The sequence below is a fragment of the Brachyhypopomus gauderio genome, chromosome 4, assembly GCF_052324685.1.
Source record: "Brachyhypopomus gauderio isolate BG-103 chromosome 4, BGAUD_0.2, whole genome shotgun sequence".
Lineage (NCBI taxonomy): Eukaryota > Metazoa > Chordata > Actinopteri > Gymnotiformes > Hypopomidae > Brachyhypopomus > Brachyhypopomus gauderio.
In genome coordinates, this window is record NC_135214.1 from 8,026,252 (window position 1) to 8,040,232 (window position 13,981).

General features: G+C 44.8%; 1 protein-coding gene across 2 annotated transcripts in view; it reads left to right on the top strand.

Annotated features, from left to right (window-relative positions):
* The window catches only part of frmpd4 (FERM and PDZ domain containing 4), a 37,759-nt gene that overhangs the window by 15,790 nt on the left and 7,988 nt on the right, over positions 1-13,981 (top strand). The window contains exons 3-10 of one of the 2 annotated variants that reach the window (XM_077001950.1): positions 4,238-4,404; positions 4,769-4,871; positions 6,014-6,059; positions 6,345-6,518; positions 6,753-6,860; positions 7,307-7,438; positions 7,876-7,995; positions 13,629-13,765. In XM_077001950.1, coding sequence (XP_076858065.1) covers positions 4,238-4,404; positions 4,769-4,871; positions 6,014-6,059; positions 6,345-6,518; positions 6,753-6,860; positions 7,307-7,438; positions 7,876-7,995; positions 13,629-13,765 — 987 coding nt within the window. The remainder of the gene's footprint in view (positions 1-4,237; positions 4,405-4,768; positions 4,872-6,013; positions 6,060-6,344; positions 6,519-6,752; positions 6,861-7,306; positions 7,439-7,875; positions 7,996-13,628; positions 13,766-13,981) is intronic. The other variant, XM_077001951.1, reaches the window with a different exon arrangement.

The window sequence follows — 13,981 nt, forward strand, 5'->3', positions numbered from 1 at the left end:
AGAGTTAAGCGTATAATTCCTTCAAGTGCTCTGCACTGAAAGCTGTAGCGGTCAGAATGCCCATCTGCCTACTGCTGGTGTCCCGGGTATGAGGGAATAGAGCAAACCCATAATCTGCTGTGGGAGGGACGGCTGGTGTGACAGACAGTGTGTGGGTGAGAGCTGATCTGAATTACATGCTCGAGTGTGGCCATGTGGCATTTTTTCGACCCTCTGAGTTTTTCAGTGAAAGAATTTTGATTACCAAGAATATATGTACAGTCAGAAATGTCAGAGAATTTGTACGTACTTTAATCAGAGAGCATAAAGGTGGTTTGTAAAGTAGCTGTCAGAGAACCATAATAGTTACTTGCATAGCAATAGAGCAATACCAATTGGAATGAGACAGTTCTATTCTGCCATCTAGTGGCTATAGCCCATATAAGGGCTCCGCTAGCTAACTACCAGTTTATTGGTTCCCTACTTAAAACTGCAATTTCACCCTGTCCTGCAAAAGTTAAACCGCAAAAAATATATATAAATTTGTGGAGGAAAAATTCATAAAGTGCCCATTGAAACAGAGCTTTGCACTTTCAATATAGGGCTTTTTGTCAACATTGCAAATGCCATCAATGTAGAATTACAAGTCATAGTCCTTGCTGACATATTTTCTGAATATGTTACAGGGTGAATAAGGCAGAGGAGATATTTGTATTTTTTTTTCCAGATTAAACCTTCGGTGATGCAGGACCTGGTTATTGGAGGAAATATCACTGCATTAGTGCATTAGTGCTGCTGTCAGCAAGGCAGTGGTGACAGCACTACGGCTCTCCTGATCCTAGAGTAAACCTAGGGTTAGGGTTAGGATCTCCTGATCCTGATCTCCCTAGGGGCAGTCATGGCCTGGTGGTAGGGAACTGGTTTTGTTACCGGAGGGTCGTGAGTTCGATTCCCAGACCTGAGGCCATGACTGAGGTGCCCTTGAGCAAGGCACCTAACCCCAACTGCTCCCTGGGCACCGGGCTAGGGCTGCCCACTGCTCTGGACACGTGTAATTCACAGCCCCCTAGTAATCACTAGTGTGTGTGTGTGTGTATGTGTGTTCTAACTGCACAGATATGTAAAAAGTGGAGTTGCTGTGAAAAATCACAATTTGACAAAATATGGCACAGTAAGTCTAGGTTTAGGGTTAGGATCTCCCTCTGATGGTGCTGGTTGGCTGAGCACTGGTCACACGCAGCAGTTGTAAAAATCAAACCCCCCGAGCCCCTCCAATTCAGCTTCAACCTTCTTGTGTTATGGCTTGTAAACCCCAGTCAGTCCAAACAAGATCCTACGCACTGCACCACATTTTAAAGTCCGTCATGATCCACCAAGGACCTGCACACAGGATCAGTACCTGCACTCTACCGTGGCCAGCTGTGCCTGACTGTACCTTACTGTACCCTACTGTTCTCTACTGTACCCTACTGCGCCCGTCTGTATTTTACTGTGCTCTACTCTACCCTATTGTATGCTACTGTGTTCTACTGTCTCAGGAAAGGTTTCATGTGCGGCAGTCAGTGACTGATGTGTGAAGTGAATCCAGCACAGACATGACAGTGCATGGCAGCAGATGATTCACTGTTGAGTCAAAAAAAGCAATGGAACAACTAAACTGAAATGCCATACTGTAGGAAGATGCCACTCCGCACCTGCTACACTAACCATCATGTGGAACACCGTTAGATTCCTCAGAAGCTGCTTAGGATGTAGAAGCCTGCTAAGATCGACCCTCAGGATATAACTGGGACCAGAATCAACATTCCAGCTAACAGTGTGTTACATTTTTAATGAGTCCCCAGTCAGTGGCGTCTTCCTGTGGTCTCTCTGTGATTCCTCTTCTCCTTCTCGGTACATTTCCCTGGGGACCATGAAGAATTACAGCCATAAAGTACAGAAGTGGAGATGGGAGGTGTTGATTATCGGTCCTGTCAGTGCTATCCTCGTGCATTAACTCTGCGGGAGCAGCCGCACCCCGATAATGTGGCGGCACACAAGCAGCAAATAATAGTGATTAGCGGTCATCAGGGTCTTCCTCGAGCAGAGTTCAGGGGCCGCCTTTAGCAGGTGGCTGCCGTTTGGAGAAGACAGCATGCTTCCTGGTTGCTGGCACCCATATGTTTTCATGCCGTGCCCAATCTGTTGGGCTTGTCACTTTATCATTTCTCGATGTGCTCTTTTTTGCTGTTGAATTGGAGGTCTGACCCTGCCCTGTGTTGTGGAAGAAAAAGAGTCATTTGTCAAACAGCACTGTTGATTTGTTTGTAGTGAATCTGCCCTGGAGCTTAAGGGCTGTAGAACGGTCCTGTGGATTCAGTGGGGCCTCTTTTCCTCCCTTATTGTAGCCTGGAACATTAATAGTAGACCTTCAGCACACGGTGTAGCTTGTGTCAGGCATGACAGCGATGTGAACACCCCCCAGCCCACGGCTCTAATTAACTAACAATGCAGACTAGACAGACTAGCACAGAGCTTTCAGAGGTGAACAAATGCAGTGAAACAATGACTTCAACAGGACAGTGAAACAGTGACTTCAAAAGGACACAATGGGACAGTGAAATAGTGACTTCCACAGGACACAATGCTGTGCAATCAAGTGTTGGCTGGTGTTTTAAGACATGGTTGTCAGATCCGACCTTAATAATCACCACATGTTTTGGCTTACATAAGAATGGTAGGTAGTGCCATTTCACATGATAATGACGAGGTGGAGATTTCATTAGCATGCAAAGGACAGTATGATGTCAGTAAGGGCACGGTATGGTGTCAGTAGGGTGTCAGTAGGGTGTTAGTAGGGTGTCGCTCTGGATAAGAGCGCCTTTTTGTAAGTCGCTCTGGATAAGAGCGTCTGCTAAATGCCATAAATGTAACATGTGTCAATAGGGTGTCATCATGGTGTCAGTAGGGTGTGAGTAGTGGTGAGTAGGGTGTCAGTAGGGTGTCATCATGGTGTCAGTAGGGTGTGAGTAGTGGTGAGTAGGGTGTCAGTAGGGTGTCATCATGGTTTCAGTAGGGTGTCATTATGGTGTTAGTAGGGTGTCAGTAGAGTGTCAATAGGGTGTCATCATGATGTCAGTAGGGTGTTAGTAGAGTGTTAGTGGAGTGTCAGTAGGGTGTTAGTAGGGTGTCTATAGGGTGTCATCATGGTGTCAGTAGAGTGTTAGTAGAGTGTTAGTAGGGTGTGAGTAGGGTGTCAGTATGGTGTTATTATAGTGTTAGTAGGGTGTCAGTAGGGTGTCATCATGGTGTCAGTAGGGTTGCCACCTGTCCTGGTTTTCCCGGGACTGTCCCAGTTTTCCCGGGACTGTCCCAGTTTTCACGTGACTGTCCCGGTTTTCCCGAGCTGTCCCGGTTTGTCACAGTTTTCCTTCTTTTTAATATTCGGTCCCGGCAAAAAAAAAAAAATCATTTAATGTCCTGGTTTTCACTAGGTTAGTTCAAACGACTAGTTCAAACTAGACTGTTTCTGCACTTTAAATCTGTTTTTTTTCTCGCTGTGTCCATTTTACACACCTCCGGTAACATTTTACCCCCCAGTCAACAATTTACGTTCGCCAACCCCAGTAGGGTGTCAATAGGGTGTCATCATGGTGTAAGTAGGGTGTCAGTAGGGTGCCAATAGGGTGTCAATAGGGTATCATCATGGTGTCAGTACAGTGTCAGTGTCAGTAGTGTCAGTAGTGTGTTAGTAGTGTTAGTAGAGTGTTAGTAGGGTGTGAGTAGGATGTGAGTAGGGTGTCAGTATAGTGTCAATAGGGTGTCGTCATGGTGTCAGTAGGGTGTCAATAGGGTGTCGGTATGGTGTCAATAGGGTGTCATCATGGTGTCAGTAGAGTGTCAGAGTGTTAGTAGAGTGTCATTAGGGTGTTAGTATGGTGTCAGTAGGGTGTCAATAGGGTGTCATCATGGTGTCAGTAGAGTGTCAGTAGGGTGTCAATAGGGTGTCAGTATGGTGTCAGTAAGGGTATGACAGCTTCAGAAACCTGTTTCCATTAGCTTACATCCACTCATCTCGAGAGAACGCTAACAACCTTTTCTTTTTCTTCTAATTTTGCAGTTATAGCTTTAATTCTAAGCTTTAGCAAACCCTTTTGTTTCCTGGTGTCCCACCGCTCTCTCTTCCTCTGTCTCTTTCTGTCTCTCTTTCTGTTTCTCTCTCTCTGTCTCTGCCTTCTCCTCTTTCCCTTGTTATTTCCGTCATTCTCTCCTGTTTCAGTCACGTGTCCCAGACTAGTTCTCTGGAGGAGGTGCGTCTGGGCCTGGATGGTGATAGGCTGGTGCCTCCAGCTCCCCGGAAGGTTGAAATGAGACGGGATCCAGTACTGGGATTCGGTTTTGTGGCAGGCAGTGAGAAACCTGTGGTGGTTCGCTCCGTCACCCCCGGTAACCAGGAGCACTGAGATTCATGTCCGCCATAGATTTCCCTGTTATGTGTGGGTCAGTAGACTGCATCATCAGTTTCATAAGACAATGGAGCAGAGGCTAAGGTCTTATTATATGTTTACTCTTTTATATACATATAGTGCATTTAGAACCCGTTCATCATTTTAAAATATTTTACTTTCTATTTGGAATTGCTTAATATGGGTATCATGCACTATATAACAGTGACCCCAATATATGTGGCTTACCAACAATGATACTGGGTTTATAGTTGGTGTTTCTGTGTTTGATGATACAGTAACTAATAATAATAATAATATAATAAAATAATAATAATAATAACCCTAGTTCTTGTTGTCCACAGGAGGTCCGTCAGAGGGCAAGCTCTTTCCTGGGGACGAGATCATCATGATAAACGATGAGGCAGTCAGCTCCGCCCCCAGAGAGAGAGTCATCGATCTGGTCAGGTACTGAACTCTGACCCTGATCTGGTCAGGTATTGAACTCTGACCCTGATCTGGTCAGGTACAGATCTCTGACCCTGATCTGGTCAGGTACTGAACTCTGACCCTGATCTGGTCAGGTACTGAACTCTGACACTGATCTGGTCAGGTATTGAACTCTGACACTGATCTGGTCAGGTACTGATCTCTGACACTGATCTGGTCAAGTACTGATCTCTGACACTGATCTGGTCAGGTACTGAACTCTGACACAGTTCTGTACTCCAGCACTGAAGCTTTGCATATTCATAAATGTTTTTGCTTTCAGATTCATCTTTGCCATGTAGCAAAATACATATGTACACAATCTACACAAACAAAAATACATGTATTATTGTATTGTAATATATACGTGTATTAATGGGGTATATATATAAATAAAACAATTTGAGAAGTACTCACATGTGAGTTTTAAATTATTCATCTGTAAATGAAAATGGAAAGTATTTATTGTAAGCATGTCATGTGTCATGAGAGGTACTTAGTAACTTGATAGATTTATAGTGTACTTCACTCTGTAATATATATACCTGACTAAATTGGTTGTAATATTTTCATACTGGTGCAACAGATAATCTAGTTCCTCAGTGTGTTCCTCAGACGTTCAGTTGCTTGATGCTTTTTATATTCTCTGCATGTTTTATTGAGTGTCAAAGTCAAGCGAGTGTCCAGCCTGATGCCCAAGCTTGGCATTGATCCTGTAGTTCACCAGGTCCCACACTGTTGTAGCGCTGATGTAGACCTGTAGCTCAGTGGTGAAATGCTCTACCCAAAGTTTCTCAGTATTCCTTGAGGAATCATTCCTTCTGTTACCTTCAATGCCTTCTAAGTGTCTTGTCAAAAGAAAAAAAAAACATTGTTGTGTCCATCCCCTGGAGCCTGGCCAGTGTAAAACAGGTCTGTGGGGGAAAAATCATATTTCAGGTTTTTATGCACAGCAGGTGTTGTGAGTATACTGGCGTGTTAAACCATCTATTCATCTGAGGGGTTTATATCAGAATGAAAAACATATCTTTAGCTTACTCCACTGAGCCAGGAGCATGTTACCTCAGAGATGTGGTGTGAAAATTGGTCTTTATGTTTTGTTTTTCTGTTTCCTATTTTAGGAATTGTAAGGAGGCCATTGTTTTGACAGTTGTCCAGCCATACCCAGTAAGTGCTTCTCTTTACCAAATATCAAGAACACCCACATAAAGACTGCTTGGAGCAATAATCAAAGTCAGTATAACACAAGATTGTGTTATCGTAGTCAATATAACACAAGATTGTGTTATCACAATCAATATCATGTATCATGCATACACATCTTATTCACTTCCTACAGGAGAATGCAGCATTTAAAATTGCCAAGGAATAAATATAGATGTTTTTAGAACGGAGCCAATCAGTATTATAATGCTCATCTGCTGTATTTTTGTGTCGCTCAATTTCCTGCAGTCGCCCAAGTCGGCCTTCATCAGTGCTGCCAAGAAGGCCCAGCTGAAGTGCAACCCTGTGAAAGTACGCTTTGCTGAGGAGCTCGTCATCAACGGACAGGTGCCGGTCAGTGGAGACCTGCCATACTGGGGAAAGAAACACAATGTGTCTCAGTATGAAGATAGCACAGTGAGGGTCAGGAGTCCTAGCCACCAAACCACAATTTCCAATGTGAATGTATTATGTATGTAAAACTATACTTGGTAAAACAAGTGTAACATACAACAAACCTCCGGGGAGAAAATAATGAGAATTTAACGATTATCATTTTTTTCATTCATCATTATCGCAATCATTATCATGTTTATCATTAATCATTATCATCAATCATTATCATTAATCATGAATCGTTATCATTACTATTTGCAGGACACAGAGAAGGATAATTCACTTCTGTTCATGCCAAACGTTCTGAAGGTGTATCTTGAAAATGGGCAGACAAAATCCTTCAGATTTGATTCCAACACCTCCATTAAGGTATTCCTGCATCAAAAATATTTTCATGAAAAGGCATATCAAGGAACATGATTTTAAATTGAAACGTGTCCTCAGTCACACTAATATGAATTAAGCACTCCCAGAGACCCACATTATCAAAACGTTCATCACTCTGACAGTCAGATCTCCAGATGACATCCAAGATTCACATGCACATATATTCTCTCTCTGGTCATCCCCCCATCAAAACACACACACCCACACACCTACGCACACACACACACACACACACACACACACACACACACACACACACACACACACACACACACACAACACACACACACACACACACACACACACACACACACACACACACACACGTGAAATTAGCTCATCCAATTACACTCCATTAAAAGCTTTCTGTTTGTCATGTTGCAGTAATAGTGTGAGTAAGTCTGTGTTTGTGTTGCTGTGTTTTGAAGGATGTTCTCCTGACCCTGCAAGAGAAACTGTCCATTAAAAGCATTGAGCACTTCTCTCTGGTGCTGGAGCAGAAGATGGAGAGTTCTGGAACAAAGCTGGTGCTCCTCCATGAGCAGGAGATGCTAACTCAGGTACCCACTGCTGTTTACTTGCATAGATCCCAGACCAGTTTTACTGTGTTTTCAGCATGGGGACGTGAATGAAGACTGTACCCTAATAGTGGATGGAAATTAACATGGAAGCTCTCTAATTAAGATGACCTTTGCATTCCAGTGTTTTTGGGACACAGGGTCCTAATTCCATATGCTGTGTGTAACACAGGTGTAGTCATGCAGACACTGTGGGAAGGTTCAGCGACTGTCGAGTCATGCAAAAGATGCTTTTAATAGAGAATCCTACTGCTGCATCTGCCTTACATTCCAATGGCATTACTGAACTGATTTGAGCTCAAGCTGACATTACAACCTCTATCTTTACTAACATTCAGTCTTGATGAGTTCTGAGAGACACTTTACCTCCTGCCCCAGAGGGATAGATAAGTCATTCTGTATGTTGCCCGTTCTCTCAGGTGACACAGAGACCAGGGTCACACAAGATGAAATGCCTGTTTCGCATTGCATTTGTCCCAAAGGACCCGGTGGATCTGCTCAGACGGGACCCCGTGGCGTTCGAGTATCTCTATGTTCAGGTAAAGGACCCCATACAGGACCCCATTACAACCTCAACATGCTGCTGGTTTATAGAGCTTTTCTACATTGAAACATTCTGAGACTTCATTCAAATATTCAAACAAACATTCTATACATCTTATACCCATTTTAACACAAAACATTATAGCATCATTCTCTTTTTTTCTGTGCATGGAAACATCCCAATACTGTTACTGTACCCAATGTGTGTAATATGGATGCCAAGGCCTTGCATAATAAGTGGCATTTACACTGATATATGTAGATATTCATTCAGCATATGAACTCCTTTAGTTTGCAGATATGTAGGGATGTTGATGTGCTTATGTATGTTCTAGGTATGAATTTGTAGGTATGCAGATGAGTAGATGTGCATATGTGTATGTACTGTAGTTATGCAGATGTGTAGTTGAGAATATGATATAGATCATATAGATATACAGGTCTGCATGTATGTGTATAGGTATGCAGAGTTTTGGGTGTATATATGTCGAAATCCATGTGCATACATGTAGGAGCAATTGTAGTTAGATTTTCCCAATGGAAATGTTGAGCTATTCCCTGTATCTTAGCAACTGTGCACATTCTTTTTGTTCACATTCTTTTTTTTGTTCACATTCTAATTGTTGGAAGCACCAATTATATCTCTCTGTGAGGGAGAGAACCACACTGGAACACTTAAACATTTTGCTTTTGGCTTTTGGGTAATGATTATTATGTCAAATCAAATCAATAATCATATTCATACTTAACAACAAGTTGCCAGTGTCACGGTCTTAATGTTGTTTGCGTTCTTGCTGTTTCATGTCACTCCTGTTCAGTGTTTTAGTGTTTGCATTGAGTGTTAGTTGGTTTATTTGGTTAATGTTTGGTTTGTGTTTGTATTATGTCAGTGTACTTTATGTTGTGTTGGTTCAGTTGGTTAATAAACCACTCTAGTTTCCACACTTGCATCCAGTCTACCTTACCAGAATGTTACAGAATAATTGATCTATGGATTGGAAGGATGGAACTATGGATGCTGCAGACGAAGAAGAGGTGCCTGAAATTCAACCTTCTTCACATAGAGACCAGAAGGAATTCCTGGAGTAATTGGACTGCTTGCAGGTTTATCTTGCTGTGGATGCTACAGGAAAACCTGCAGCTCTACCCTCCTTGACGGAACGGAATGCATACAGCTTCTTGCTGCAGTGCAGCCTGTATTTTCAGTTCTTGACATGCCCAACACCACCAGAGAAATTACTAGTCCTCTTCATGACGTCATTATTAAAAGGGGAAGCACTAGTGTGGACGAACATTATACTCACAAACAGGTCAGAGGAAGGACTGACTGTGGAGGGGTTTTTTTGGACTCTTACAGGCCAGGTTTTCTGGCATTACTCCCCAGCCATACCATGTGTCCATGATGGAAGGCACTGCTACACCTTCTCCCAGAGAGGAATTTGCCAGTATGATGGAACCACCCAATTTTATTTATAAATTTTTTTGGTGGGGGAGGGGGTGGGCTGTGGGCCCAAGTGTCAGGTCTTCATGGCCTGTCTAGGCCCTTTTCCTCATTAGATGCCGTATCAGCACCACCAGCTGCTGCAACACCTCAGGGAACTACGGCGCCTCCTGACCCGCAGCCAGCGGCAATGGCACCTGCTGACCCGTTGACAGCGACCACGGTGCATCCTAACCCGCAGCCAGCATCTACAGAACCTCCTGATCCACTGACGGAGACCATGGCGCTTCCCAACCCACAGCCTGCAGCCATCCAGCCAACCCCAGGGGCTGCACCTCCAGCACTCATGCCAAAGGCCCAGGAGAGGCCTGCACCCGTTCCAAAGGCCCAGGAGAGGCCTGCACCAGTGCCAGAGGCCCAGGAGAGGCCTGCACCTGTGCCAGAGGCCCAGGAGAGGTCTGCACCCGTGCCAGAGGCCCAGGGGCAATTGTCTTTTGCTTCCACGACTTGGAAGGTGGTCACCGTCTCCTGCGACCCGGAAGGGGGTCACCGTCTCCTGCTCCCACGACCCAGAAGGGGGTCACCGTCTCCTGCTCCCGCGACCCGGAAGGGGTCACCATCTCCTGCTCCCGTGACCCGGAAGGGGTCACTGTCTCCTGCTCCTGAGACCCGGAAGGGGGTCACCATCTCCTGCTCCTGCACCCCAGAAGGGGGTCACCGTCTCCTGCTCCCGCAACCCTGAAGGGGTCACCGTCTCCTGCTTTCACAACACGGAAGGGGTCATCTTCCACGCCACTGACCCACAGGGTGTCACCACCCATTCCTGCAGCTCAGAAAGGGCTGTCATCTCCAGTTTTTGCATCCCAGAAGGGGTCTTCTTTTCCAGTCCCATGACCCACCAGAGACCTACTCCAGAGCCCTGGCAGAGGACTACCAAGGCCTACCAAGGACTGCCGGCGTTCCCGAGGCCTGCCTGGGGCCTACTCCTAAACCTGTGGCCTCCTGGGGCCTACTCCTGCCTCATGTGCCCTTATAGGGTCTACAGATACTGCATTGCCTGTCTACGGGCTTCATGCTGAACCTGTTTTTGGACCCCCTGCTTAGGCTCCCTGTTATATACCTGTAACCCCGTTTTTGCCCTGTACTGTCCCTGGATTTGTTTTATTGCCTGTTTCTGTTTGTGATGTTGTCGTTGTTCGTGTGCACATGCCTGTCTCTGTGTCTGGAGTTGTTGTTTCTGTCCCTGTACCCATGTCTGTACCTAGAGTTTTCACCCATTTTGTTCATGTTCATGTGTCAGTTGTCTTGAGTATATTTGCCTCTGTCTCTGCCTCGTCCACTGTCCCCAGTCTTATTCCTGTGTCTTTGCCTGCTCCATGTTCTGGTCCTGCTTCCCTGGTGTCTGTTGCTCGCCTTAGCCCTATCTGGTCTCCCAAGGTCCCATCTGCCTGTCCCACTCAGCCTGTTTCCGTTCCTGTCTCATCTGGTCCTCCGTCTGTGTCTCCTGGCCCTTTGTTCTCTGAGCCCTCTGGTCGAGCCCCTTGGTCCTCTTCATGGTTTGTTTACCCCAGTGCCTGCACCCCAGCTCCTGGCATTTCCTTGTTTTCCCACTGATGATTTTAGTCCTGTTTGTATTTGATCTTGGTCTTGGTCTTTTTGTTTGTTTTGTGCCTGTTTTCGTTTTTTGGGTGTTCTTGTTATACACCTCGGAGCAACGTACCTTGGAGGTGTACTTTATGTAGCATTGGTCAGTTTGTGTCTGCACTTGCGTCCAGGCTACCTTACCGGAACGCTACTGCCAGCTCATGGAAACACAAGTTATTAGGTAAAACATTACCCCAAGATAACTAAATTAGGAACGGTTTTCAATTTGATGTCTATGAACAAATAGAAACATGTACTCATAGTCCTCTTTTAGTGAGCTCTGCATTATAAATAAATCAAAGTCCTCAGTAATGGAAGGTTTGTGTAGTGTACTCCCTTTAAAGGGGCTTTGTGGGACATACCTATTAACATATTCTATGCCTTTTGCTTCAAGACGAGCAAGTGAAAGCACTATAAAATGGAAAAACGAAGTCTAAGCAAGTGAGACCAGGTTTACAGGGATGTTTGCAGACTTACAAAAAATGATGGCCTTCCATTTATTCAAATTTCACCTCAGTTTGAATTAGTTTCATATTTTAAATGAGCAGAATTTGTACAATATCTTCAACCTGTTGGTGTAAATGCATTACTGGGAAACGTGCCTTGTTCAAACATTCTTTAAAACATGAATTCCTATTACGACCTTCAGGACAGAAGGGTTTACTCTCTTACCGAGTGTGAGATTGGGACAGAAGCAGCAGGATGCAGACCCTGAGGGTGACCGGTTTTATTTTCCATAATTAAACTCAAATGCTCATGCCACAAGGCGGAATAAACGAGAACAGAAATAGCAAAGAAAAGGAGATCAAAGAAGAAATAACGGAGCTCAAATATGAATATACACAGAGCAGGACTTTATCCCATGGTGCGAGACAGGGTAGCAGGCTGAATACGTAGCACTGGACAGCGCGACCTGTGGGAATAAATACACCACCTGATTATGTGACAGGTGTCAGTACTCCGGTGATTGGGAAGGTAGGAGTGACTGAGACTGAGAGGGTGTGCTCCGTGTGGTTGTGGGCATGCGTGTGACAGAGGGGGTGTGTGATTCACCAAGGTACTGGAAACATTCAGAGACTCTGGTCCATATTTACATGATAGCGTCACGCAGTTGCTGCAGATTTGTCGGCTGCACATCCATGATGCAAATCTCCCATTCCACCACATCCCAAAGGTGCTCTATTGAATTGAAATCTGGTGACTGTGGAGGCCATTTGAGTACAGTGTGATGATTCGTGCTATATGACATGGTGTGTTATCCTGCTGGAAGTAGCCATCAGAAGATGGGTATGCTATGGTCATGTCATAAAGGAATGGACATGGTCAGCAATAATACTCAGGTAGGCTGTGGCATTGACACAATGCTCAGTTGGTACTAATGGGCCCAAAGTGTGCCAGGAAAATATCCCACCACCACCAGCAGCTTGAAGTGTTGATACAAGGCAGGATGGATCCATGCTTTCATGTTGTTGACACCAAATTCTGACCCTGCCTGGTCTGAGGAGACTTGATCAAGACTTGATCAAGAAATCAAGACTCCTCAGACCAGGCAACCTTATTCCATTCTTCTATTGTCCAATTTTGGTGAGCCTGTGTGAATTGTAGCCTCAGTCAGGAGTGGCCTGGTGTGGTCTTCAGCTGCTGTAGCCCATCCACCTCAAGGTTTGACGTGTTGTGCATTCAGAGATGCTCTTCTGCATGTTTTCATTGTAACATTACTGTTACTGTTGCTGTTGACAGCTGTTGAGCTGTTACTAATCAGCTCAAACCAGTCTGGCCATTCTCCTATGACCTTTGGCATCAACAAAGTATTTGCAGCCACAGAATTGCCACTCACTGGATATTTTCTCTTTTTCGGACCATTCTCTACTCCAGGGGTCACCAACGTGGACGTTGGACGTGGACCACCATGTTGTTTTAAAAATAGCTCACTATAGTGCCATGCACCAAAGCGCTGCATCGTTTATGTTTTTGCTACTATTATAGATTGTCCGTGGTTGCTAGCGGTCTTCCCGCTTAGCAATTGACACTCGCACACGCACCCCCCCCCCCCCCCCCCCCTGCCCAACAACTTTTCGTTAGATTGATGCAAATTCATCTGGTAGTCCTCCGCAATAATTGGTCTCCAAGAAGTAGCTCCCAGTTTCAAAAAGGTTGGTGACCCCTGCTCTACTCAGACCAGCCTGTCTGGCACCAACAACCATGCCACATTCAAAGTCACTTAAATCACCTTTCTTCCCCTTTCTGATGCTCGGTTTGAACTGCAGCAGATCATCTTGGCCATGTCTACATGTATAAATGCATTGATGTGATTGGCTAATTCGACATTTGCGTTAATGAGCAGTTGTACAGGTGTACCTAATAAAGTGGCTGGTGAGTGTATGTAGTGGTATATGGGAGTCTGTGTTGGTATAAGGGAGTCTATGGGGGTATGTGATATTGGGCTATATTTATTTGCTGCTCTCTCTCTCTCTCTCTCTCTCTCTCTCTCTCTCTTTCTGTCTTACTTTCTCCCACTCTCTTTATCTGTCTCATGGTGAGCAGAGCTGTAAAGACGTAGTGCAGGAACGTTTCGGTTCGGAGCTGAAATATGACACAGCGCTTCGCCTCGCTGCTCTGCAGATGTACATCCTCACCCTCAGCACCAAGCAGACACAGAAAGTCTCCCTCAAATACATCGAGTGAGTGTCAACACCCTCACCACTAGTCATATCAACACAGCTCACGACTCCTTCCACACTTCTTTATCTCTTTATAAAGAAGAGATTTATCTTTGATCTCTTATCTGATTGATTACTTGCTGCTGTTATCATGGTTTCTCAAAATAATCTAAAGCAATTACCGTAGTATGACTGAACAACACGTATTAGCATGACTGAATAACACAAATTAGCATG